The following is a 25,799-nucleotide window of genomic DNA, read 5'->3' on the forward strand; positions in this document are numbered from 1 at the left end:
GGTTGACTACGTGGCAGTCAGCGTCTCGAACCACTATGCTATTCAATAATGGGTAATCAGTCAGTCAGGCACACTCTCAGTCAGAGGACATTTGCTCTACTCGGCCGGCTCCGCTTACACGGTCCGGCAAAAAGTCCTACATTTCCGTCACGTTTCAGTTAATGGATGTTTTGGTCTTGATAATGGAAACAAGTGCACAAACACACACTATAGCTGACAGTCCAATTAAACAGCCATGGTCAAGATGACGTGGCCCGGAAAGCCAGATGCCCAAGACAAGAACATCTGTTCCATTATTGGAGATGATATCGGATGCTAATCTATCATATAATGTAGCAATTCTTCTTCCAACATGTGAATACAACAAATCAGCAACCCCTTCTTGAAAGTCAAGGAGAAAGAGAATTTTCAAAGTCATTATTATTTCAGAAAACACAGGGGAAGAGGAATCATAAAGAGTGTTTAGCAGGGCTGTTGGGATGCAGGGCGGGAGAAGAGTAAATGGGCGGCACTAGGAAGCGGAGGTCAGACGCCATTGGCAGAGTCCCAGGCAAGCAACAGCCTGCAGCCAAATCTAAGTCCCACTCTATAAAGCATATCAACCTGGAATTAAGGGGGAGGACAAAGGCCAAAATGTCATGACACTGAAGACGGAGCTCCTTCTTCATTATTCAGGGCTCCAGACTAACGATTTCCTCTGGTGCGTCGGAGTCTACTCTAATAATTAGAGTGAAACTGGCGTATTAGTTTATTGTACTGTACCTCAAATCTACGATTAGGGCTACCAGCAATGGGACATCAGTCTAAGTATTTTTCTAAGAAAAAATTTGTTTACACCTAACAAAGCCCTTTTTTTTTACCAGGTAAGTATACCAAGAACACATTAATACTTCTAGCAATGTCATTTGATATATTTTATAAATAAAAAAATTCTTGGGTCGATTTAGGTATTACAATCTTACATTGCAGTAAATAGTTTGTGCTTTGTCATGCTAGATTTAAACTTAACCATTAGGACTAGTGATAGGAAGATACATTCTTCTTAATGACCCAGCTCTTGGAGTCATTTGGTGAAAAGAGAAAATCTTTCGACCGATTTCATGAATTAGTACGAGTATCACGCAAAGCATCTCATGATCCACTGTAGGCGAACCACAAACTGAAAACTCAAGTCATGAGTCTACATACACACCTCTCCTTCAGAATAGCGGGTTATTGCGGAGATGTTTTATCCTTGCACAAGGTACATTTATATCTACCAGGCACGCACTTTAAAAAAAAAATTATGCTTATAGAACTGCCGTAGGTCTACTTGCAGCTTCAACACGATTAGATTGAAGTATTTTGCTTGACAGAGACAGACAAGTAGAGTTTGATATCAAGACAATAATTATTCATATCACTGTTTGACCAATCAGGAAACTCAAAATATACAAAACATTTATGAAAGTCACACTGTCCAATCAACTAAAACGTAACTTTAAAAACCATGAAAAAAGGTTGCAGTCTGGAGCCCTGTTTTTCCACTGTCCGTTTTGTTTCAAACATTTAAACCCAAACGATACGTTTCTTGTGGAGTGGCATCTAAGAAGCAGATCCGACTCCAACACCAAAACAGATCAAAGGCTATTATGTACCCACACCTGCAGTTAGCTGGGGGTCCAGCTCTGACCACCCTCTGACCCCACTCAACCATGAGATATGGGCCTTTTAAATGAGCTTGTATTTGCCACTGTATGTTAGGGAGGGCATTTTAAGTTCCCATTATGTCACTCAATCTGCCCTCAAAGCCCACATCGACCTTCCTCTCGGGTCAGAGTGGATGAGTCGAAGCCCCCCCCTGGCTGGATCCTGCTACCTGGGGTGGGTCTCCTCTACTGAGAAGGAGACGTCGAGCAGCTCATGCGCCCCCCTTTCTGAGGAGTCTCTCTGCAATCTGCCCGGCCAAGAGGTGTGGGGGGGAAAAAGCGAAACAAAACCATCAACACAAACTCGTAAAAAAAACAGGCAAAAAGCATCTTACTCACAGAACTTAAAATCAAGCTAAATTCGGGCCAGTCGAAACAAGACAGGAAATATACAGATAAAACCTTGTAAATGAACACAAAAGAACAAGTTAATCCTGTATCAAACAAACACAAACACAAAAACAAAGTTACAACCAATTAAAGCAAATTCTTTTTCTCCATTTTAGCATCCCAGGCTGGGGAGTTTGTTTAAAAACCTTTAACATGCAGGTTTTATTCAGAGACATCTGCAATAACAAGGCAAGGTAAAACACATGTAGAACTGTTTAGTTCCCGGTAAACCGTTAACCATCTCATGGACTTTGAGATGGCTACCGTTAATACTGCGGCACGGATCCACTAGACACCCGCTCAAGAGTTTCCGGGTCTTTTCACACAGCTCAGGCAATTAACCACTTCTTGTCAGCCTGCTCCCCACTGACTAGGCCTCCCCCACCCAGGAGGCGGTGGGCTTATATGCCACAGCTCAGTCAGTGGAACAACCCAGGTGTGAAGCCTGGCTGTGGAGGGTACCACAGCATGAGGGCAGTGACCTAAACCAATCAGACCCTGCTTAGCATCAGTTATGAGAGGAAGTAAATGTCACACATAATAAAACCCATTACCCTCTTATCATCCTGTCTCCTTGTCCCCGTATCCATCAGTCTCCCCTCATCCCTGCTGTCCTCATCCCCATATCCATCTCCCCCACCCCATTACCTCCTCATCCCCTTCGCCTCCTCCTTTACCTCTGGTAGAACTCCAGCATCTGGTCCTGGGTGTGGTTTATGATCAGGAAGGGGGCGGCGCCGTCATGGTAGTCTGAGAAACGGATCACGGTTGAGTGGTCCGATAGATTCACATCCACAATGATCCCACCCAGCTGAAATGAAGCAGACGTAAAGCACAATAAAAAATAAAAAAACATATTGCCCCTTGCTCCAATTTCAGGCAATCATATTGCCATGCGATGTAAAGCCTTTGAGCTCTGTGCCACTTGGAATGCCCAGCACACCTTCCAGTGTATAAACATCACAGAATGTACAACCAGTCGGTGAGTGTGTTCATCGCAGACTACTAGAAGGACAAACTCACGTGTGTCTCTGAGCTACTCACAGTGTTGTCCAGGTGTAGCAGCAAGCAGTTCTCTGGTTTGGTGAAGTCTACAGTCTGAGGCTGTGACTGACTGCCTTCCACTTTGACTTTGAGCTTCTTGGAGTCCTTCTCGGGCCAGAACGGGATGGCTGCCTAAACATGCCAGAGAAAGAGAATAGAGAGAAGACAACGGACCAGTGGGAAAAAGACAACGGGCAGTTTCATAACATGGATGTGCTACTATATGCAGGGAATCGACTGGCAGAACATTTAAAAAATCTTTAAAATCTGTGAATATCATTCCTGTTCTGAATGGACCGGCTGTGGTACCTGTTGTGGTTGGGCCTCAGTCCAGTAGTTCTGGCCCTCTTCTCCCACCAAGATAACATGCTTGGTCTTGTTCACCAACAGGTAGTATGGTACAAAGCTCACAATACGTGTCAGGCTGAAACTGCTGGCGTCGATCTTCACCCCGATCTTCCATCACACCACAGAAAGACAAACAGACAACCAGAGTCAGGGCACTCCTCCTCTAATGACCGCTCAGTGTTCAACAAACCACATTTAATGACAAAGTCAGAACGTCAACTGAGACAGTTATTATTTTGGACTGCTGCTTCAGATACAATCCCAACCGCTTCCTCCGCTGGCAGACCCGATCCAATCACCACTCACCGGGTAGTCTTTGTTCCACCAACGCGTCACTCACCAGATAATCTTTGAGCCTTCCTTTGCACTTCACGTCGCCATAACTACCCACGGTATCCAAGGAGAAATCGTCCGACAGTTCACTGTCAGAGATCATCAGCCGCACCTGCCACGGCCGAGAGAAAGGTTTAGAGGTCGGGGAGAGCATCAGCAGGGTTCAGGAGTTCAAGGTTCAGAGTAAGTACTTCCAGGCCCGCTTGACTGAAGGCCTGCTAGCTGGTTTGAGGTTGGCCCATACCCCCTCCCACTACCTTGTTGTTGCGCAGAAAGTTGTGTGGTTTGAAGGAGAAGAGCAGGGGCCTGTCGTAGTCCTTGGCATGTTTGCGGTGGATGTCGTCGGCCTTGTACTGCAGCAGACGCCCCGTCTTGTTCACCATCCAGTAGGGAGAATGGATGGCCACCTCAGTCTGGCCCGCGTCATACTTCACATGCACAGCAATGTCCAGCTCGGCCCTCTTCCTCTCCTCCCTGTCGCCCAGACTCACCTCCTCATCTTCATCACGCAGGGAGTGGAAAACAATGAAGGTGATCTCCTCCTGATTGCCAAGGAGACTGTAGTGGGCCTGCCAATCCTGCCCCAAGTAGTCAAGGAGGCGGAGTTCCAGGCTAGACTTGTCCATGACTGCCGTGTGAAGCTCTGCTGAGTGGCCATCTGTAAGGGCGATGGGGGCGGGCTCTTCACTGTCCTGTCAACCAATCAACACAATACCCTTCAGTGATCTACGGACAGGCAGTGCGAAGAGGCAAAATCGTTTGATTGTGTGCGCGCGCGTGTGTATACGTGTCTGTGTGCGCGTCTGCACCTGTAGGCAATACGTGATGGGGTAAGGCAGAAGGTTTCTCAACAGGACCGAGGGCCAGAGGTGCAGAATATAGGGCTCATCATAGTGCTCCCCAGCCACTCCTGTGTGCTGTGACGTCACCATGTCTCTCAGAGGGACGATGTTGACCATGAGCACACCAACGCTGTTGCCACGGCGATGGCAGGTCTGCTGCACTCGTGCGCCCGGTGTCTGACTCACGGACTCATAGCTGAAACCCTCAGAGCAGTCGTACTGGTCCTCTGTCTCAGTTACCGGCTGGAGACTCAGCTCCGACCTGGGGGGGGTGCACTAGTCAGTCTGTGTGTGTGTGTGTATGTGTGTGTGTGTGTGTGTGTGTGTGTGTGTGTGTGTGTGTGTGTGTCAGTGCTTTTGCAAGAGCGTCACCTGTATGAGTCCAGGGGTATACAGAACTCCTCAGTAGGCAGTGCAGTCCCCAGACATGTGGAGCCTTCAAACACTCTGAACGGGATGGAGAAGTGGTTTATGATCTACGGGAGATATGAGACACACACACACACACGTTAGACAAGGTCTAGGGTCAAGTTAAGCAGAAATCTGAAAAAGGAGAAGAGGAGAGAGTGAAGAGGTGTGGATAGATGGGGAAAGGATGGGGGTCATTCGTTCTTGGATGACAGCTGCATGGGAGGATGTGTGAGGCTCCTGGGTCGGGAGTCGGAGGGGACTGAAACATGCCTGGAAGGGTGAGCGGATCTTGATGTACTTGCTTCCCTCCACGGAGTAGATCTGACAGACCAGGAAGCGGGTGACCCCCGAGTCCTTGTGCATGACACTGTACATGCCACGGCCCACTTTGATCAATGGAATCACCCCTGCCGAAGTATGGCCCACCGGAGCTGAGGACAACAACACAGAAATCCGTGAGATCGGCGACCGACGAGACGGGATCCCCAGCGAATGGCTACCAGCCTGTCCTGAAGCCAGGGTGTGAATATTTAGAAAGCGTCTCAGAGTAGCAGTGCTGGTCTAGGATCAGGTGGTTCATTAGGACGGGTGGTGTTGTTTACTGGGCTGTATGCAGTAGTCTTTGGCGACCAGCGAGGTCATGGCGGAGAACTGGTCCAGGTCAGAGGTGGTGCGTTGGTAGTCCATCTCCAGGCTCTCTCCGTCCTGCAACTCCACCCGGCGCCCCGTGACGTCACGGCCCAGCGGACGGAACATGTCACTGTGCACCACCGACACGGCCAGGCCCAGGCGGTTCTTCACAACAAACGGAGCCTCGTCCTTTTGGAAACTCTCCGACGTCTGTTTGGCCGCCTCCGCAAAGGCCTGAGACACACACAGACACACACACACACACACACACAAAATCAGAGGTGTAAACAAGACACTGCAAACAAGAAAAGTGCTCCCGATCAAAACACTAGATTGATATTCCTCTGGACAAAAGAATATAAGATTATATTTCCCCCCCAAAAAAATTTTACTTTCAGCTAGACACTGGAAGAGGAACGGCTGAGGGGATATGAACTCACCATGCCAAGGTTACTGAACAGGAGTGGCTGTGTGGGATATGAACTCACCGTGCCCAGGTTACTGAACAGGAGTGGCTGTGTGGGATATGAACTCACCGTGCCCAGGTTACTGAACAGGAGCGGCTGTGTGGGATATGAACTCACCGTGCCCAGGTTACTGAACAGGAGCGGCTGTGTGGGATATGAACTCACCGTGCCCAGGTTACTGAACAGGAGCGGCTGTGTGGGATATGAACTCACCGTGCCCAGGTTACTGAACAGGAGTGGCTGTGTGGGATATGAACTCACCGTGCCCAGGTTACTGAGCATGCCGAGCCCACACTTGGACAGGGTGATGTTGAGCTGGTCCTTACTGCTGATGCTGATGACCGTCTTGTAGTCTGGGATGCTGTAGTCCACTTCATCTGATATACCAGAGTACGTCACTGGCTTCTTCTTCATCTGTGGGGGGGGGGGTGAAAGTGTGAGAAAATGGGAAGGTTGGCGACAGGGAGTGTGAGAGAGAGACTATATAGTGGTCACCTTTAACCCCAGAGTCCAAGGTCGGAAGGCTTCTCCGGTATCATCCTCTAAAGGCTCCAGTAGTGGTTCCCAGACTCCCATCACCTCGTTGAAGTAGTGAACCTGAACCCACAACAACACAACACTCCATGAGTCTGACTGAAACCCAGGGGTTAAGGGAAAGGTTGTGTGGAGGGTGTAGGACCCACTAATCAGTGAGATATTTAGACCCGGGACACCACTTGGGTGAAATTAAAGTAGAACCTAAAGCAGAAGATGGTAGAACAGAAGACCAGCCGGCTCTAGACATGTTAGGGGAAGACTGGAAATATCCTTGTTGTTGACGTTTTGTAGTTTGTCACACATTCCTATCACGTACACAATAAAATAACACAAACGCATATTTAGTTTTTTTCTCAATTATAATAAGTTAGCAAGTGACCCTATAGAGGTCGTTTAATGGGTGTATACGTGTGGTGTATTGGTTAAGGGTTGTGTAACGTTTGAGTACAGGTGTGCAGTATCTGACCTCCAGGTTCAGCTGGCTGTGCAGGTTGATGAGGGTGCTCCAGTCCTTGACATCCCCACGGAAGGAGGACTTGGCCAGCAGCATGGGAACAGTGCGGTGGCCCACCCCGGCCTCCAGGGTCAGACAGATGGACTTGATGACCACGTTCAAGGACTCCCCGCGGGGAATCAGCGGGACCAGGGACCGGGCGTCCTCGTCCTTACCCTCCTCCTCCAGGAACCACAGCTTGAGGTCCCGCCAAGCCCGGCGCTCCCACAGGTCGGGGGGAACCGGGCTGTCCAGGTCCGACTGGGGCGTCTCGGCGCTGGCTGGACTCAGCACCGACTGGATGGTGATCACCGTGTTGATGATGATAGGAGACACCTGGAGCGCAAGTAACACGAAACATTAGGAGAGCGGGAGCGTGGGGCACATCTCACTCCCTGTGGTAATGCAGTCCCAAATAAAACCCCAACGGGAAGGACACGCTCACTCCCACGTGCGGTCTGACTGAGGCCTACCTTGAGCGTGAGTGCTTTGATGCAGACCTCCATGGCCTGCGGGGAGGTGGAGGACTGGGCGCTCTTGTAGAACACCTGGCAGGGCCGCAGCACCGTGGTCTCCTTGTAGCGGCCCTGCTCCCTCAGGAAGGGGCAGGCCACCACCTTCAGCCTGCTGACCACCGCCGTCATCTGCTGACCGTCCGGGTCACTCTTCATCACCAGCTCGCACTCCGTCGTCATCACCAGGGCCGGGGCGTCCGCCCGCGTCAGGTCCGCCACGAACACAACCTCCGGGTTCCTCACCAGAACGTTGATCTCCGACTTGGCCACCGCCGGCGCTGTGGTGGACGGATGTGAAAACCGGGGATGAAGACGTTACACACGGTCCGACGGCACACACCGGAAAACAAACGAGACACCTGCGGTGAATCCCGTGAGGCGCGTCGTACCAGGTTCCTTGGCGGCCGCGGCAGGCTTAGCGCTGCTGTTCCGGGGCGCGGCCGAGAAGCCCTGCTGACTGGCCTTGAGGAAGACGTCAGCCACGGTGAGCAGGAACTCCATGCTGGCGCAGAGGTACACATCCTGCACCACCGTGGATAGCGAGGTGCCGTCACGGCCCTGCTTGTAGTTCACCTCCACCATCACGTTCTTCTCGTGGCCCGGGCGCATCGCCATCATCCTGGCAGGCAGGAGGCAACGTCGATAAACACAACCAGGCTACTTGGTACAAATCAGTGCTGTTCCGCTAGGGAGCCACACAGACTTTTTATTCAACTCCGCAAGATTCAAAGACTCCCTCAAAGCTGACTTCTAATTCATCTCTCCCCAGATGGCTAAGCTGGTGGGTTCCGATGGAGTTCGGAGTGAACTTGGAGCTACTTTGAATACGATGGGGCTGCTAAGCAAAGCCATTCATCTCAGCTGTGCGACAGTCTTATGTGACTAGACAGATGGCGAACCAGTGATGAACGCCATGCCATGCTGAAGAACACACACTGGGACTCGTACATCAAGGCCAGCACTCAGCCACATGCTCTTACGTTCACAGTACACACACGCGTCGCCCTGCTCCAGCTCTCCCAGCGTGGCTGAACGTGTCTGCAGACACAGGACAAAGGTAACGGCATTGTTCTACCTGGCGGTGATCTTCTTTACTCCTCGTCTCTTGTCGTCCAGCAGGCAGTCAGTGAGTTTGACGGAGGCCTTCATGGATCCGTCAGAGTACATGTGGACAAACGTTGAGATGGTCCCCAGGGTGAACTCGGCCAGCTTCAGGTCCTCGTCCCTCGAGTCCAACACCAGCATCTGGACACGGACACGGACACACACACACGGACACACACACACGGACACACACACACGGACACACACACACGGACACACACACACACGGACACACACACACGGACACACACACACGGACACACACACACGGACACACACACACGGACACACACACACGGACACACGGACACGGACACGGACACGGACACGGACACGGACACGGACACGGACACGGACACGGACACGGACACGGACACGGACACACACACACTTTATTAGGAGGAGCCACCAGGTGGATGGGGATGTACCGTGGTCCATAATACTGTCTGTGAAGGTGGTGTGTGTGTGTGTGTGTATACTGCTTACCTCAGGCCCATTAGGGCTGTACAGTACCAGAGTCATGGAGTCGAACCTGAAGTCCAGTTTCAGCGTGTTCTTCAGCTTAGTGGTCTTCTGGGGCTCCACTACAGCAGCGGTTACTACAGTGTTACCTACACACACACGAATCAGCTTCAGGTTACTACGGTTTTACCTACACACACAGTTCAGCTTCCTTAGATGAGTACCACAATCCTCCAGATAGCAACTATACACAAGCACACACACGCCAATGGGGGCGCATGAATGACCCACATTCGCATGCACGCGATTCCTCATCACACAAGTTAGTACAGCTACCCTCATGGGGACCAGAAAGTAGAAATTGCATGTTCCCTTGCCCTAAACTTAACCCTAACCTAACCTACCCCTAAACCAAACCCTAACCCCTAAACCAAACCCCTAAACCAAACCCCTAAACCAAACCTCAATAAAGTAACATTTATGCCTAAATTTTACCTAGATGTAATGCCTAACCTTAACCCTAAACTTAACCAACAACACCTGGACCTTAAAGAAACCCCAATTCTAACTATAAAATCAATTGTTTGACCCTAAACCTAAACCCTGAGCCGGAAATTGACTTTTGCCTCACAGGGACCAAATTTTTTGTGGTTTTACTATACTCATTGGGACATTTGGTCCCCATTCGTTCAGTAAGACCTAACCACGCACGCACGCACGCAGTACCTCCTGTTCCTTGGGAGCCTTTGTTAGAAGCGGTGTCAATACGCTCCACTGTGGGCGGAGGAGGGGGCGGGGCTACATCTGACGTCTCTGACAGGTTCTCACTCAAAGTCCTCAGCACCACCGTCATATCATCCTGACTCAGGATCAGCTGGTAGCACACACACACCACAGATATATAAACCACCAGCACTTCACACCACAGGTTGCCAGCAACTCACAAACGAAGCTCTCTTCTTCATTAGGAGCTGCGACACATCCATTCTCTCTCACACACTCACGTTCATGGGTTTGAGGTGAGCAGTGATCTTTATGTCCGGGATGTTGTGGTACCAGGAGGCCGACAGGTTCCTCTGGATGTTCAGGTCCAGGTTGACCGGCTTCAGAAGCTGGATCTCCTTTTGTGAAGTCCCGTGCTCAAACGTGGTTCTGGACAGTAAAAAGAGCAACCAACATACACGTCTTTACGGGTTCTGATTAGCCGCATATCGGAAGACAGACCAAGGGAGCAAAACTGACTGAAAAGCAGTCATCTGTTAATTTCGACTTGTAATTCCCGTTCTGGAACATCCCAATATCAACCCTGTGACGTGTCACCTGTACATCCTGAGGTCACTGAGGCCCACGTTCATTATGTCGATGATGGGAGGAATCTTGACGTGCTTCTGGGAGGAGTCGGTGGCGAAGTGGTTCTTGACCGTGACCATGCCGAGGTCGGCCACAATGACATTGGGGGAGGAGCAGGACTGGGGCAGAAAGACGACCGGAGCCTTGAAGTCCACGTTCAGGGAGATCCGCGTGCTGCGCTCGGCCAACTCCATCACCCCTGTGGCAGCTTTTTCCGCAGCCTGCACGGTCACTTCAGCCAGGGCCTCTTTAGCCGCCTGAAAGTTGTTTATGAACACCTTCGGAAGAGGGAGGGGGAAACGGACGAGCATCAGGAGTGCACCACCCTCCCCAAAAGACCCGCAGCACATCTAAACCTCGTTTCAACCGTGACGGACGCAGACATGTCTGAGATAAGGAGGGTTCACTTTATAAGAACAGCGTGTTCCTGGAGGAGTTTGGCCACCTGAATCTGTGATCATGTGACTGCCGTCTTAACAGGGACCAGCGGTGTGTGTCTCTTACCAGGATAGAGGAGACAAACTTGTTGAGGAAGAAAACCTGGATGCAGCCCACAGTCAGGGTGACACTGGTGTCCACTTTACTCATGTCTAGGTAGGCGTCGCCCTCGGTGGCGCCCATGTGGTTCACCATGCGAAAAGCAAACACCTCCTCGTCAGCTATGGACACACACTAGGATACAGAACACATTTCCAAATGCTCATTAGCAACAGTTGAAAGAAAGAAAAAAGGAATCAATGACTGGGAAAACAAAGGGATTCCAATTGCAAAAAATGAAGAGACCGCTTTAGGCATTTCTGGAATGTCGATTTGTCATGCTCTCATCTGATCTAGAAACTGTAGAAACTTGGCGTGTCTTGCGAGTATGGCAGGTTCATGACAGCTGGGTTGCGTTCATTGGAACACGCAATGAGACCCGATCAAGCATTCCCCAAACATTACCTCCTTGTAGAAAGCGTCCTTATCACAATCCAGGATGACTATGTTTTTGAGATTTGCCAGAACCTCCACTGACTTTTTCCTCATCAGCACCTCCGACACCAAGCCTGAAATGAAGTGAAACAGAAGGAGAACATTGAGGAGCAGGTTCAGAACACAGTCGGTTCATTTCCAGAACCGGTGAAGCCATCTGTTAGCCCATGTACCTCTTTATATTGACCACAAGATGGCGACAGCACCATGTTCATCTGCAGGAGACTGCTTCCCACACATTACACAAAGCGCCACTATTTAGAAATTATTGTTATGTAATTCATATTTTATAATTTAATTTGATATGCATGCAGCTGTTTAATTGTTTTATGGGCTTATGTTGTGGACGGTGACTTGTCTTTTATGTACGACCGGCCTGACCCTCAATGCTGATCTCTGCTATCCTGTGGCTCTGGCCCCGGATGAAAACCTTCAGACAGTTCAGATCGGCTCTGATGTGCAAATTCACAACGTCCTCAAACTTTGACTTCTTAGAAGCTGAGGAGAAGGGGGAAGAAATACATTTATTGTTGTTCCGTCGCTGTAACTTAAAAGAACCTTTGATGTGAGTATTACTTTGTTCATGCATCACAATACATCAAAGTCAAGTGATCCCCGGGAACATATAATGGATAATTACATGTTTTCTTTGCCACGGCCAATTCCTCCTCCTTCTCTCCCTCCTCCCCCTCGCCCTCCTCCTCTTCAGGGATGGTGGGCAGCTCCTCTTGGCTGGGCACTGCCTCCTTGCTGGCGGGGAGGAGGCTGTTCAAGAAGTTCATGGCATTCAGCAGAGCCTCTGTGTGCAGGTGAATGTCCAGAGAGGAGAAGTTCACCTGAGACAGATTACATCACACACAAATTAACTAAATGGAGCTCAAATCAATATCATGCTCAAGTTCCTAATGGGGGTTTAGTTTGGACAGATGTGCTGAACTGGAAGTAAACAATATGGTTATAGGAGAAGTGCCTACTCCTATTACAAACATGTCACCAAAAGGTATATTTTATCATACCCATACAGACTCATACACAACACCCTAATTCCAGCTCAAAACCTGAAAGAAAATACCTCCCAGAATTAGTAACACCTAAAATGATAGATCCCTACAAAGGAAGTGTAGACACTTATAAAATACACTTATATTTAAACAGAATTTTTTTTTTTTATAGGGAATGATGGGGCGGGATAGCTCAATAATAAAGATGATTAATCACCATATTTATTTCTTTAATAAAGAAATACATTTCTGATTGTTTTCATGCCCTGATTGACCTTACTATAGAACTGCCTTTCATATTGCAATTATTTATTATGCAATTTTTCAAAACTATTGTTGAATAGTCATTTGCTTGAAGAACATTATAGAACGAGGTGGACAAAATAAATCCGGCCGGCTAGATCTGCCCATTGAGCTGATACAATTGTGTCCTTGACACGTACGTTATTTAGTAAAATGTTTTTTACTACCCTTTATTATCCCACAAATATATTTTTAAAAAATAAGTGCAAAAATCCTATGTGGCCCTCGAGCCAAAATGTTTGCCCTCCCCCTGTTTTAGAATGTACATTATTTCCCTAGAAGGCAAGGATTACCCACATACAGTACAATTCCATTTTGGCATTGTTGGATTTTCATATTATCAAGTTAGGATAATGGTTTGGTTAGCTAAGCTAGCAAATATATTTAGTTATCATGTGTGATGGAATTATGACCAGAATATTATTACTGCTTTTTTAAGTTGGCAGTTTTGGGTTTTTGTATTCTATAGTCTTTTATATTCGTTTATATAGGGGTATTTGTAGTATGCTGTGAAATGTTTACAAGTCACAATGAAGGAATGCAGGGTTGGTCTTATGTGGCAGAGAAATGTATGTTTAGTCCTTATAAGGTAATGAGTAGGGGGATGCACAGGACAGGGGACTATAAAACGTGGTAGCAGGACTGGGGTAACTGATTTTTGCTCCATTTCCAACCACGTGTATGTGGTTGTATTTTGATGATAATCCCATACAAAAACCACAACAGAACTTGTGACTCAACACCAGTATTTTGCATTTACACAAGACATTTACTGTAGCCAGCCAGTAAATCCTGCTAATACTTCCACAGGACTAGAATTAGAAATCTGTAAATATATACAGTACTACTGTGATTTAATGTATAGGATACTGTATACTCCCCGCCCAATTCCCATTGTTTTAGTTACAAACCGTATAGAAAGGGATGTTGGCCTTACGTATATTTTGTGTATTCTGTCCCTACATGCGGTCCACCACTTTCAGCACCATTAAAACAAGTACACTTCTGGGTAGGTTTAGACGCACCTTCCATGTCCACATTTTTTTTTTCATAGAACACACAATCCCTTGTTGACTCTCTATAAAGTATGGTACTGACTATACGGTACTGAATTGCATTGTAAGACCTTACCTTAATAGACTGTTCAGTGTTCTTGTACTGAGACTTGAATTCTGGCCCATTCTTATCAGCCTGGAAGAGACATGCAAGCAATTAGACCTGCGCTACTGTTAATGGATTTGGATGAACAATGCATGAAGACAATATCAACTGTTTAAGTATAGACTGCGTGTGTGTGTGTACCTTTGTGTACTCCAATGTGAGGAGGTCATCCTCTGTGTTGTCCAGAGTGGTTATCAGGTGCACTTTCTTCTCCTCCGAATCTGGACAATAAAAGACATGCCCATATTAATGTCTGCAGACATGCAACGCACATAAAATATCCACAACAATATAAAATACCAGAGTAGGATTAAAAGGGAACAGTTTGGCGATGGAGAAATGAATGGACCACCAGACATAAGACTAAAGTCTTGATTTGATATGCATTTTACATTTAAGTACTTCTCGCCGCATTTGTTGACTACGAAATCAAAAGATTCCATATACTTTCAGTAAGATAATACATTTCCTGGAAAACGTGCGGGTGGTGCATAAAAATGGCATGGTTTCAACCATACTCGTCTTCAAAGCAGACACAGTACATTCAACGCCCTATTATGACGAGAACGCAACATTTAAAAGCTAGTTATATTACCAACATGGCTGACAGCTGAGACTGTACAGCACTGGGCCTTCAGAAGGCAATTAGCGAGAAAAATGGCATTTAGGTGTACATCCAAAATACTTTTAGCAGCTACCTTCCTTTACATAAAAAAAGAAAAAGGATTTACTTCTGAGAGCTTGTTTTTTTCAGTTTGTTCTTAGAAAAATGTTACCCAAATGAAACATAAGATTTCTCTCATTTTAAATCCCTCACTTACCCATGTACTCAGGGCACTCGAGGCAGATCTCTCTTAGGAAGACATTGGACGTCATGTCAAAGGTGCGCAGCTTCAACTCGGTGCCCAGCCCCTCAATGCTGAGGTGCAACACTGTGACCTCCTGACCTCCAGACAGACGGCACAGCTGAACACACAACTAAACAGCCGGGGGGGGGGCGGGGGGAGTCTGTTAATGTTCAAGGACGCAAATTGCTATTAGCAATAAAAGTTTTAAAAAAAAAACACAACATACACACACAGTACCTCGCTGATCTCAAATATCATAAGGAACTCGGTCATGTTCTTCTTGGGGTCTTTAATGACCAGACCTCTCCTCTTGACTGAGTCAGAGCGCTGCAAAGGGCCGGACATGTCATCTGAGAAGAACGGACGGTCTCCTATAGGAGAGCTTGGAGCGTCGTAGAACAGGTCCTCCTCTGAGCCTGTGAAAACACACACACACACACACACACAAAAACAATGAAGTGCAAATGTCAAACGATCGAATCGTCACCATCACAGTTGTGTGCGGTCATAAAGCAATGAGCTCCATGTGTTGTGCGTGCATTCCTGTCTCACTTGATTCCCAGAGGAGGGAGTTACGCAGTTCAGCCATGGTGGGATTCCTGGGCGTTAGCTGAGGGGTGTATGACTGCTTTGGAGCCTGCAGCCAAAACACAGGCAGAGGTTACACACATGAAATCAACACACCATGGACGTGCTGGGAAGAGTCAGTACCTTAGGTGTAGAGTGGGTGTTGGAGCGTGGGGACGGCCTGCTCTCGGGCAGAGGGATGCTGTCGACCAGCTTCAGAATGCCTCGAACCTTATCATCAGAGATCTTCAGAGACAGCAGAGGAAGCTCCCCAGAGATCTTAAACCTGACACACACACACACACACAAACTTTCTGACCATTGCTCAGTGGAAGACTCTAAAATGACAATTAGGCCCCGGCCCCTGCCCCTGCCCCTCCGTCCCTCCCTCCTTCCCGCCCTCTTACTTGGGCATGCGGGAGTCTGTGACCACCATGGCTCTGCTGAACACCACCTTGACGTCGACGGGCTCCAGGATGTGGAGGGCAGACTTCTTCTGCTTACGGCTTTTCTTCCAGTCCCCGTCTAACACACAACAACCACTGGCATGGTTACGACCCATTGCGTACCTCACGACGCAACGCGAAAATACAGAACAGCGTTTCTAGACTTCAGTGGGGCTACCTGGTTTGCTGTAGAGAAACTGCAGGCTGCTGAGCTGAACGTCAAAGCGGTCGTAGGCTCGGGACATGATGTCCTCTATAGTACTGCTCCCCACAGAGAGCTGGGGCAGACCCTTTCTGCTCAGACTGGACACCTGACAACACAAAAACACACCTGGATGAGGTCCTGTTCATTAGACAGACGAACATCAAACTGATAGTAAGGACCTTGCCGCCAAACTCCCAGACTCTTATCTACTTCCCCAAAGTCAGACGAACTTGTTGATACCATTTGTACGTATCGGCGTGCATTATGTGCATTATCTAATTTCCGATCGGACCACTCTCCCTACACAAACAATGCACTCTGTGACTACTGAAGGAACTGACCTTGAAGTGACCCAGGTCCAACAGCATGATGTTCTGCGTGGAGTCGTAGAAGCCCGTTTGGGGAACAATTACGTACGAGGCCATGAGGTCGATGTTCAGATCCAGAACCTTCTGAGTTTCAATCACGTACATTAGCCCTGCAGACAACCATAAAGAGGTTGGCATACTTTAGTACCTAGGATACTCACCATTCGAAAAGACACTGGCACATTCCAGTCGCCTAGCTACAGGTGCTCGGTAACAGAGAGATATAACTTACGGCCACACTGTTGTTGTCAGTATGGATGATTATTAGAGCTTACACATCGGCCTAGTGGCTCTGGCCAAGGTCAGTAGGAAAGTAGGAAGCATGGAGGAGAGATTGAGGTCAACGAGGCTTGTATCTTGGATGATGAATCATAAGGCTACTTCATTAGTCTCCATAAAAAACTAATTAACAGACTAGATGACTTTGTTTGGATCGGCGCCATCTCAAATCAGTCGGTGCTCTGTTTCTTGTGACAGGCATGCGAGAGAGGCCTGAAGGCAGGGTTAGGGTTAACCCCAACTCTAATCCTGACCCTGACCTGTGGAGGTGCGGTCTCTGAACTGCTCCAGCTTCATGAGAGTGGCGTTGGTCAGCTCGTCCAACTGGAGGTCGTCAGGCGGCGAGAAGAACGCAGACATGCTGTTCACCGTAATCTGCAGGATGATACAAGGACCCAGGCATTCAGGATGATACAAGGACCCAGGCATTCAGGATGATACAAGGACCCAGGCATTCAGGATGATACAAGGACCCAGGCATTCAGGATGATACAAGGACCCAGGCATTCAGGATGATACAAGGACCCAGGCATTCAGGATGATACAAGGCCACCCAGAAATACACAAAGACACACACATCGCCCTGATGAAAATGAGGTACTGCTGGATTACAGTAATATAGACAGCGCGCACACACACACAGACTCACAGCATCATAGATGATCTCCAGAGGCTGGGACTTGACACAGAAACGCTGGTCAGCACCCTCATCCAGGGGGTTTGTTTCAAACAGGAGGTCCAGAAGCGGGGTCCCCTTCACAGTTGTCTTCCTCGAAGACAAAAGCGTGGGCGCTGGCCGCTTGTCGGCCAGTCCGGTTACCTCAAACATACTCAGCTGGGTCGACAGTCTGAATGACACAAACACAAGACAACATCACCACCAGGGACAGACAGGAGGTTTAAGAGCGCGCTAGAAGAAGAGGCGCATGAAAAACAGAGAGTGTGTTGCAGAATTTAAAAAATGTTGCCTCTTGGAATTTGGCACCATTTTTTTTTACTTTTGACAATAACATCTCCCATTAATAAAGTACTCAAGCAGGGCAGGACCAAAAGTACTGAAACATATGGGTTTAGAAGCATGGTCTGTTTAGAATTGTACAAAGTTGCAAAACATTGATATATGGATGTATATTTCCTAGAATATACAACATTCAGGTACATTGAACTGGGCATCATGTCAGCTTATTTCATTTCTATGTCTAACCTTCTCAACTAAACCAACCCCTAAGTGCATACTGTACTTACTTAATGGCTTGTGCTCCAGGCCTCTGGGTAAGCATAGCTTTCAGGTCTTCAACTGTGAGTTTTATTATTTCATTCTGGTCCCTGTTGTTTTTCAGTGAGACAGACATCCTCTCCATGCGGAAATTAATCTTCATATCCTCAAACTGCACAAACAAGATCGGAGTAAAAATCTAATCCAATGCTTTTTGAAAAACGCCAAGGACAGCGGTATGGTACTAGTATGCGTGGGAACATAATGGAATCAACTCACATTCTTTGGCAGGTTGTGATTGACGGCTGTTTCACTGTAGCCAATGGCGGTGTAGAGTTTGGCCTTCTCGGCAGAGGTCATAAGCTCGTTAAAAGCTAAGGATTAGAACAGGAACTTTTTTTACAATCATGGTTCATGCCATGTAGAATTATTTGCTTCACAACATAACTGGAAACAACATAAAAATTTTTGGGAGCAACGCATCATCAAGCTAAAACTTGACAACAGAAAATAGAGTGCAAAACACGGCTCCATGTGCACAGTCAAACTCAAGCTGTAGTCATCCAGCACACAGACCTGTGGTCAAAACACCATCCTCGCCGTCAGGAGCATATTGTCGTCAGCATGATTCAAAAGGCTACTTCCTAATTCATAGGGTGGGCAGGAGAGGGACGATGCCTAATCTAAACCCATGTTGTATCCAGCCCAACATAAAAGCAATGTTCTTCACTAATCCACCGGGTTTGAATACACAGTAAGGATGCAACATGCATCAACATGCTCATGACATAATAAACAAGCAGAATAAATGGCACGGTGAGCTTTGCATCACATGCAATGCGACAAAAGAGGCAAGGTGATCTTAGCATACGGCTCACGTTTCCCACTTTTTCACTACAGGCATTTAGTATGCACAGATACATTTTGACAACTTTGCGCTTAAAAGTGCTTCAAAACACTGAAGAGTCTCTATGGTTAACCATTGAAGTTAAAACCACAGTTACATACATTTTGAATCTCCTCACACCTGAAAAAACATCTTAGGAAACAGGAATTGGCAAGTAGGTTTTGGCTGGTTTTGTTTGTCTATCACATCAGTTACAGTGACTAGACTATTGCAACATTTAATAATGTGCTATGGCTACTCTTGAGTTCAGGAGGACTCGGTCTGATTGCCATCATACAATTCACAAAAGCTGCCCATTGAGTTGTTGATTTAGCTCAAGGGGCCAATTTACAGGGTTGATTTCACCCACAATATAATGCAAACTTTAGTCACGCGTCTACCACTGGTGGCTGGGAAGTTTCAAATGTAATCAACACTTTGGTCATATTCCTTGTGAGGTGTGTACCTAGTTAGCAAATTCTGCAACAAGTTAGCTAGCTTCGATTATTACACTCTCTTGCTTCGGCAAGTGAACTCGCACATATCCTCAGGGGCTATGCCATGCAAAATGTGATTTAAGGGCTGACGGTGAGTTTTTGGAGGAGTTAGGCAACCTTCATGGGGTGATCAGGTGACAGTTGTTCATCTTTAACTCAAAAGATTAGCAATCACTTAAAAGAAATCACAGTGGTATCAAAATCTATGATCATTTGAGCTGCCATTTTGTTTCCTGATCCATAGGGCTTGGAGGATATGAGCACACTGTATTATCGATCTGAAAGCCTCCTTGTTTTATCTAATTTGCTGCTAAATTATGTTAGTCTAAATTCAGTGTAACCCTCCTTTCATGCATGTCTTTTAGTGTTCTCACCAGGATTGATAAGGCAATTCTGATTAGCAAATGTTGGGGTGGGCCATAGAGATTTGTTTTTCTACGACAGACATGTTTTTCACTAATTACAAGTTAGAGGGTCGTTAAAGTGTACTTTTTACAATCATTTGGTAAACATTCACTTCTCATTTCATTCAGCTAGGAAGGCATCATACAGTTCTAAATAAAAGGCCGAAAGTGTAAGTTCAGCAGCGACTTGCCCTTATCGAAACAGACGCATCTTTGCACTTTGTTCTCCAAGACCAGCTTTTAGACAGGATACGTAGATCTGGGACAATCACATTAGTATGACATCCAGAGGATTAAGTAACAAAGGACAAGCACTGTTGTTATTGCAATTGAGTGGTTTTTCCATGTAGGCCTACTTGTTCTTTGAGTATTTTCGTAAACTTAATTACGTTTTGAAGTACTGCAGCTTCATTTTTATGGAAAAGTTTGTGTTGCAAAAGCATATAAAAGTCAGTTACCAAGCAAATGTCACATTACGCCAAAATCAGCCAACCTCATTTAAAATGTGGTTGAAGTTGGTGTTTAAAGACTAGGAGAATTCCTGGCTGCATCTCAAAGAGGGAAGATGCCTCCTTTTTCAAGTGCCGGAGAAGTGACTAATCATACATTGCATGCTTTGCTTACCAAAGACGTGAGGGAACGTAGGGTAACGACCTATGAAGGATTAAGTTACATTACAAGATGATGCCTCTTGTAATGTATATAGTATGTACCTAGTTATTGTTGGTGTTGGCTAAGTTGTCTAGTGTACTAACATTAGTTATCTAGCTAGATCCACCACCACCAAAAGATGAAAACTAGGCGTTTACGCTGAGAGGTTGTGGCTAGTTAACTTCAGCTAGCCATGCAAGTTATTCAGGAATGCTAACAATGTGCTTGCGTGCTAGTGTTTGACCGATTATCGGCCTGGCCAATCATCTGCACTGATTTTGGCCTTTTAGTAATTTAGCCATTATCGGATCTAAAGCAGCATCCAGACACCACTAACAGGAAGGTGTCATCGGTCATCAAAATAAATACCACTGCAGTGTGATCCTTTCATTTTTCAGTGGTCCTAAGAACAATCAAGCAAGGTCACGTATTTTCCTATTTGAGTCTTTGGATATTAAACTGTGACGCAAATCAAACTACTGCTGTAAAATAAATAAAGACTGAATTCACCAGCTCTGACAATAATGTGCCACGTAGGCATCTATTTTTTGTTATTATTTAAGGCAATCTGTTGTTTAGCTTATTGAAGCAACCCATGTTATCTGGTCATGTTAGATAGCGTTAGACCAAGAAAACTGGTTGGCACAATAGCAAAGTTATAACAAAGGATAACTAAGTATAATTTACATGTGTTAGTTAACTTGAACCAAAGTTTGGAAATCATAAACAATAGTTTTTTTTACCCAACAGTAACTTTAGCTAGCTGGCTAAATTAGCAAATAGTATTAGCAATTAGTAAATCAATTGGTTTTAGCCTTTGTTATTATCTAGAGAATAACTAATTTGTAGACAGGTGTTATTAGCTAGCTAGTACCATCCCGTTCCCATCTATATCCACAACAGGCATGGCACATAATGAGATCTCTGCATCAGCAAGTCTAGAGTCATTACTGACTACAGACTTGGTTATCAGCCACTTGAATCCCAAAATATCGGTATCGGCCTTAAAAAACTACATCGGTCTAACACTAGTGCGCGTGTGTGTTTGCAGTATACAATATGTGAAGTGTAGAGAGAATAATGTATGGGTTGAGATTTTACATACATGGATAGAATATTTCTGTTTGAAGAAACAGAAATACAATGATCTACAATTAACTGACCGCAGCATGCAACCAAAGATATCTCACATGACACCAGTGGGAGGAGGCAGACATCTCTCACAGCTGATCTTTCTCCATGGTCGAGAAACCCACATTCAAGGCATTGATAAACTAATTAATAGCTTACACCGAAGCGGTGTCCAAACCTACTGTACGTTAAACAGTGTATAAAGCTGCCAATTACACAAAGACCATAATTGTCCCTTTTAGAGTCAATGATGTTGCCCCGAACAACAAGTTGGATAGCTCATCAAAGAAGTGAAACATCCTTCCGTCAGAAACCAATGCCCGCATAGGGTGGCTGCTGCCGTTGATCTTTTAGCTGAATGCAAAACAGGCTAGAAGCATTTTGAAACAAATGGCTATCAATCATTAGAGCCATTCCAGAGGGCCTCCAAAAGCATTTCAGAAGAATTATAGATCCCCAACTTATTGTTACTGCAATCCTTCTTCCAGCAAGAGAGGCACAATTACTATAATGAAGATAATCTCTTCTCATCACTGAAGCCAAAAGGTCACAAGGTATAGGGGATCAGAATGGGCACCTTGCCTGTGAGTCAGACAAGATGAAATGGCTTAATTCATTTCCACACATTAAATTGTACACAGGTCTGCCTGGCTCTGCGAATTAGATTGTGTTATTAGCGATGCTGGACTGCTCTTTACCCCTTAACAAAACCGAAAAAACAAGCGATTTTATAGCTATTTTACTAGGAAATGATGCAAAGAAAACATTTGTTTTTATATCACTGAACTGGGAGCAATGAGAGTTAACGGTCTTGCTCAGGGAAAGAACAACAAGGATTTTCACCTGTCGGCTCAGGATTTGTTTAGTTTACCGGCCCAGTGCTCATGACTAGTGAAAAAAATACATTGATACAGTTTTCCATTGAATAAATAGAAAGGCTTGAAATGCTGATTGTGAAATAAAAGCTGATATCTGGTGTTCAAATGTAAACCTTAAAATCCCTGTGAAAATGTTACACAACAGGGCAATTTGGTCCCAGTCTGGAGCCCTTTCAAATGTCTTTCAGAAGGGAAAGGGGCTGCACTAAAATATTCACTTGATGACCAAAAGAAATGTCTACATGGTGTTTCAGTGCCACTCTTACATTCTTTGGGGAGAGCCCTTTTGGTGCAAAGTAACAAGTTTGATGTCCTGGCAATGTCTCAAAATGAAATGAAACGTTCATTAGGTTTAGTATACATATGCCGAAGCAGTCCCAACTCCAACCGTGCTTCACCTGCGTCAGAGGATTCCCCGGGAAGGAGCGACAGCCTCCTGGATAATGGACGATGAAGGTCTAGGCCCGAGGAACAACATGGCCAGGGGATTTAAAGGAATTCTCCATCACAATAGCAGTAGGACTTCTTTTCAATGGCTTTGGTTTGCCATTATCAAGCTTATATTGCAAAGTTTAACTATTTAACTAGCTAGGACCTACTCGCTTGCCGTTGTGGCAGAACACTAATAAAATTATCTATTTTTCTGGTAACATTAGTCAGTATCAATAAAAATACTGTTTCCTTCAATATAAATATTATAAAATTGGTTTTGCATCAAATGCATGGTGATTGGCAAAACCAGGCGCTCTCACCTCCAGTCTTGGTCTCCTTGGCCTTGGTGTCACTATCCCCGGACCAGCCGGACCACATCCAGCCCAACCAGCCCTGAGATTCCTCCTCCTCCACTTTCACCCCTGGCCGGAAGATACGCAGCCCTGCCTTGCTTGCCTGGAACGCCAAACCAAGAGAGGTCACAATCTACACACAAGACCTCAGCCACAACCACGAGCTGGAACCGCTGCTAGCCAGGGCGCGACCGACTGACCACGTGTGGCACTAGTGGTTACGCAACGGCAGTGAGTGACTGAGCAGAAGGACCGCAGTCATGCTTTCCTGCTAAAGGTCAGGCAGAAATGCTATAACGCGGTACAGTATGTAGAGAGGAGAGATCACTTGTGATAATTGAACAGCTCAAACTGCTGGCGTACCTCCATCTCCGCTTGCTGTCTGGCCAGCGTGATGTTAAAAATATCCAGAGACCGCTCAACCTCCTTGGCACATGGAGAGAAAGGAGTAATCGATTAGTCCATTAAGACAATCACTAACGTCCATCACCCAGCGCAACAGAATAGACAAAAGTACTGGGGTTGCAACTCTGAATGTGGGCGGAACAAGTCAATTGTCCATCTCCACCACACCTGGGTTCAAACTGTATTTTGTTTTTAATAATATATGTTAAATATTTTGAGCACTTCATCGAGCCTTCCTGGCAAGTCAGATGAGCAGGGTTTGTATTTTGGGAGTTATTCCATAGGTCCCAAGCATTACAAGAAAATGTACATCATAAACCCAGGTCTGGGATTACACTTTATGAAACACAACAGACATTGTTGAACTTTCTGGTAATGGAGAACACATTTTTCAAACAAACATCACAACACACCTCCAGTTCCTTGAGCAGCATCTCAGTGGGCTTCTTACTGGTGATCTTGTCTTTGTAGAGCTTCCTGTAAAGCTTGACTGTCTGTCGGTGGTGGCGGATGTGCTGCCACGACCACATGTGCAGGCGCGGCTTCACGTCCACCTCCATGATGCCCTTAATAACATACTGCCACCTGGATGGCAAACAAGAATAGTCACAGAGTCGCTACAGCACCAGTCCAGGTAATGAAATTATTAAATATATTTTTTCTTATTTGAATAATCTTTTAATGAGTCATGCAATATGACGCAATTATGATTTAAGCTCAATCGCTCATTTTGTAAAGAAGTCTTTCATTAGAAATAAAGAAAGGCGTCAGCGCTAACCATATGTGGGCATTGTTGGGAACATGGACCTGTGGCCGAAACTTCCTGTATGGCAGGTTGCGGGACATCATATCCACAGAGCCCAGGAGCTCCAGAATGCTGATGTACTGGAGAGAAGGGGGCAAGAAAAGATGAGAGAACAGTACAGAGGAAGATGTAGGCAGGTTGTCACTGGCATTTTGATAAACACAAGTTGCTCTTGCCTTGGCCCTTCACATGTGAGATTTTAGAATTTTACATGAAAAACCCCTTGGATTCAGTGCTGCATCCCACAATGCTGGGGTGGACTAACTGAGAAATTAAACACGAAGATTTAAATGGCAAGTATCTACATTGATAATGGTTCCTGCTGCACTAAAATATATGGTAAAATGACAACTAGGCTGTAGCTCCGAACGAATCATGATGACAAAAATCATGCAAAACTGATTGCAACCATGAAGCGGATTAATTGCAGTGGGTGTTACACAAAGCAAAAAAGCAGCAATTCAAATTGCATGAAAGTGGTTCTCCATCCACCCAACAGGTTATTGTTTTCCTTTTCACAAATGTTTCTCATTCTGTCTTCCTCTCTCACCTGTGGTCTGTTGAGCTCCACAGCCACCTCTCTTAGGTTGACCACTAAGTCCACCTTGGGAGACGAGAAGTTCACATCTGACCGAGGGTTCATGCGCAGCTTTGCATTGGCCGTTATCGGACGAAAAACTGTCAACCATCAAACAAGAAAATATGCTGAATATTGACATAATATGAAGCTAAAAAAAGTGGGCTGAAGTAATGACAAATCATTCAATAAACATTACCACTCAAATAACTCTGTGAGGTTGGATTCAGTAAATCAGGTTGGTTGTAACATGAACATCAAGGCACTGGGGAACCAACTTACTGAAATCATGGTTCACAGGGGTGGAACTGTAGATATCCATGCTTTTCTGAAGGCATAGCTGTGGAAAGAGACAGGAAGGGACTCTGTTAGAAATCAATAACAACATAATTCTCACTGACTTGTCTCCCTGCAATAGCACGAAATCATGACCCAATGCCTCACCAAGGCCTCGTCTGGCATGTGATTGGAGTACAGCGTTGAGTTCACGTTCCAGTAGGCAAAGAGATTGTCCAACTGGACAAGCTGAGGGGAAGAAATTGCACAACAGAAAGCATCTTAAACAGCTGTTGATAGTATACCAGTATCATAATGTACATAAAACTCCAGAGTAAGCAACACTGTATTTACTATACCTTGAAAAACAGTTTGGCTTTCTCATCTAACAGACAAGGCTTCCAGTTCTCATCAGCGGTCTGTGGGGACACACAGTTTTGGGGTTGAGAAGGTGTGTGATAACCTTTCAAGGTCAGACCAGAAATAGACAGTAATTCTGACCACAACAAAACCACTGTATGCGT

The 25,799-nt window shown here is 46.1% G+C and overlaps 1 protein-coding gene across 7 annotated transcripts in view; it reads right to left on the reverse strand.

The window, feature by feature from the left end:
• The window catches only part of vps13a (vacuolar protein sorting 13 homolog A), a 39,151-nt gene that overhangs the window by 10,749 nt on the left and 2,603 nt on the right, over nt 1-25,799 (reverse strand). For 2 of the 7 annotated variants that reach the window (XM_034296235.1, XM_034296240.1), the window contains exons 8-53: nt 25,635-25,694; nt 25,444-25,524; nt 25,282-25,339; nt 24,973-25,100; nt 24,396-24,502; nt 24,031-24,202; nt 23,576-23,638; nt 23,180-23,315; nt 22,826-22,885; nt 18,260-18,354; nt 18,010-18,152; nt 17,414-17,612; nt 17,025-17,139; nt 16,459-16,595; nt 16,091-16,223; nt 15,874-15,991; nt 15,611-15,752; nt 15,452-15,536; nt 15,137-15,315; nt 14,873-15,029; nt 14,193-14,272; nt 14,022-14,081; nt 12,227-12,422; nt 11,968-12,084; nt 11,557-11,660; nt 11,119-11,286; nt 10,585-10,892; nt 10,269-10,416; nt 9,991-10,138; nt 9,289-9,413; nt 8,774-8,943; nt 8,088-8,317; nt 7,657-7,976; nt 7,157-7,519; nt 6,649-6,750; nt 6,415-6,567; nt 5,659-5,920; nt 5,327-5,487; nt 5,018-5,121; nt 4,613-4,907; nt 4,061-4,495; nt 3,811-3,915; nt 3,432-3,578; nt 3,102-3,254; nt 2,756-2,889; nt 1,859-1,936 (exon numbers count right to left, since the gene is read on the reverse strand). In XM_034296235.1, coding sequence (XP_034152126.1) covers nt 1,859-1,936; nt 2,756-2,889; nt 3,102-3,254; nt 3,432-3,578; nt 3,811-3,915; nt 4,061-4,495; nt 4,613-4,907; nt 5,018-5,121; nt 5,327-5,487; nt 5,659-5,920; nt 6,415-6,567; nt 6,649-6,750; nt 7,157-7,519; nt 7,657-7,976; nt 8,088-8,317; nt 8,774-8,943; nt 9,289-9,413; nt 9,991-10,138; nt 10,269-10,416; nt 10,585-10,892; nt 11,119-11,286; nt 11,557-11,660; nt 11,968-12,084; nt 12,227-12,422; nt 14,022-14,081; nt 14,193-14,272; nt 14,873-15,029; nt 15,137-15,315; nt 15,452-15,536; nt 15,611-15,752; nt 15,874-15,991; nt 16,091-16,223; nt 16,459-16,595; nt 17,025-17,139; nt 17,414-17,612; nt 18,010-18,152; nt 18,260-18,354; nt 22,826-22,885; nt 23,180-23,315; nt 23,576-23,638; nt 24,031-24,202; nt 24,396-24,502; nt 24,973-25,100; nt 25,282-25,339; nt 25,444-25,524; nt 25,635-25,694 — 7,034 coding nt within the window. The remainder of the gene's footprint in view (nt 1-1,858; nt 1,937-2,755; nt 2,890-3,101; nt 3,255-3,431; nt 3,579-3,810; nt 3,916-4,060; nt 4,496-4,612; nt 4,908-5,017; nt 5,122-5,326; nt 5,488-5,658; nt 5,921-6,414; nt 6,568-6,648; nt 6,751-7,156; nt 7,520-7,656; nt 7,977-8,087; nt 8,318-8,773; nt 8,944-9,288; nt 9,414-9,990; nt 10,139-10,268; nt 10,417-10,584; nt 10,893-11,118; nt 11,287-11,556; nt 11,661-11,967; nt 12,085-12,226; nt 12,423-14,021; nt 14,082-14,192; nt 14,273-14,872; nt 15,030-15,136; nt 15,316-15,451; nt 15,537-15,610; nt 15,753-15,873; nt 15,992-16,090; nt 16,224-16,458; nt 16,596-17,024; nt 17,140-17,413; nt 17,613-18,009; nt 18,153-18,259; nt 18,355-22,825; nt 22,886-23,179; nt 23,316-23,575; nt 23,639-24,030; nt 24,203-24,395; nt 24,503-24,972; nt 25,101-25,281; nt 25,340-25,443; nt 25,525-25,634; nt 25,695-25,799) is intronic. The other 5 variants (XM_034296236.1, XM_029124451.2, XM_034296239.1 and 2 more) reach the window with 5 other exon arrangements.

The sequence above is a fragment of the Esox lucius genome, chromosome 13 (genome assembly GCF_011004845.1).
Source record: "Esox lucius isolate fEsoLuc1 chromosome 13, fEsoLuc1.pri, whole genome shotgun sequence".
NCBI lineage: Eukaryota > Metazoa > Chordata > Actinopteri > Esociformes > Esocidae > Esox > Esox lucius.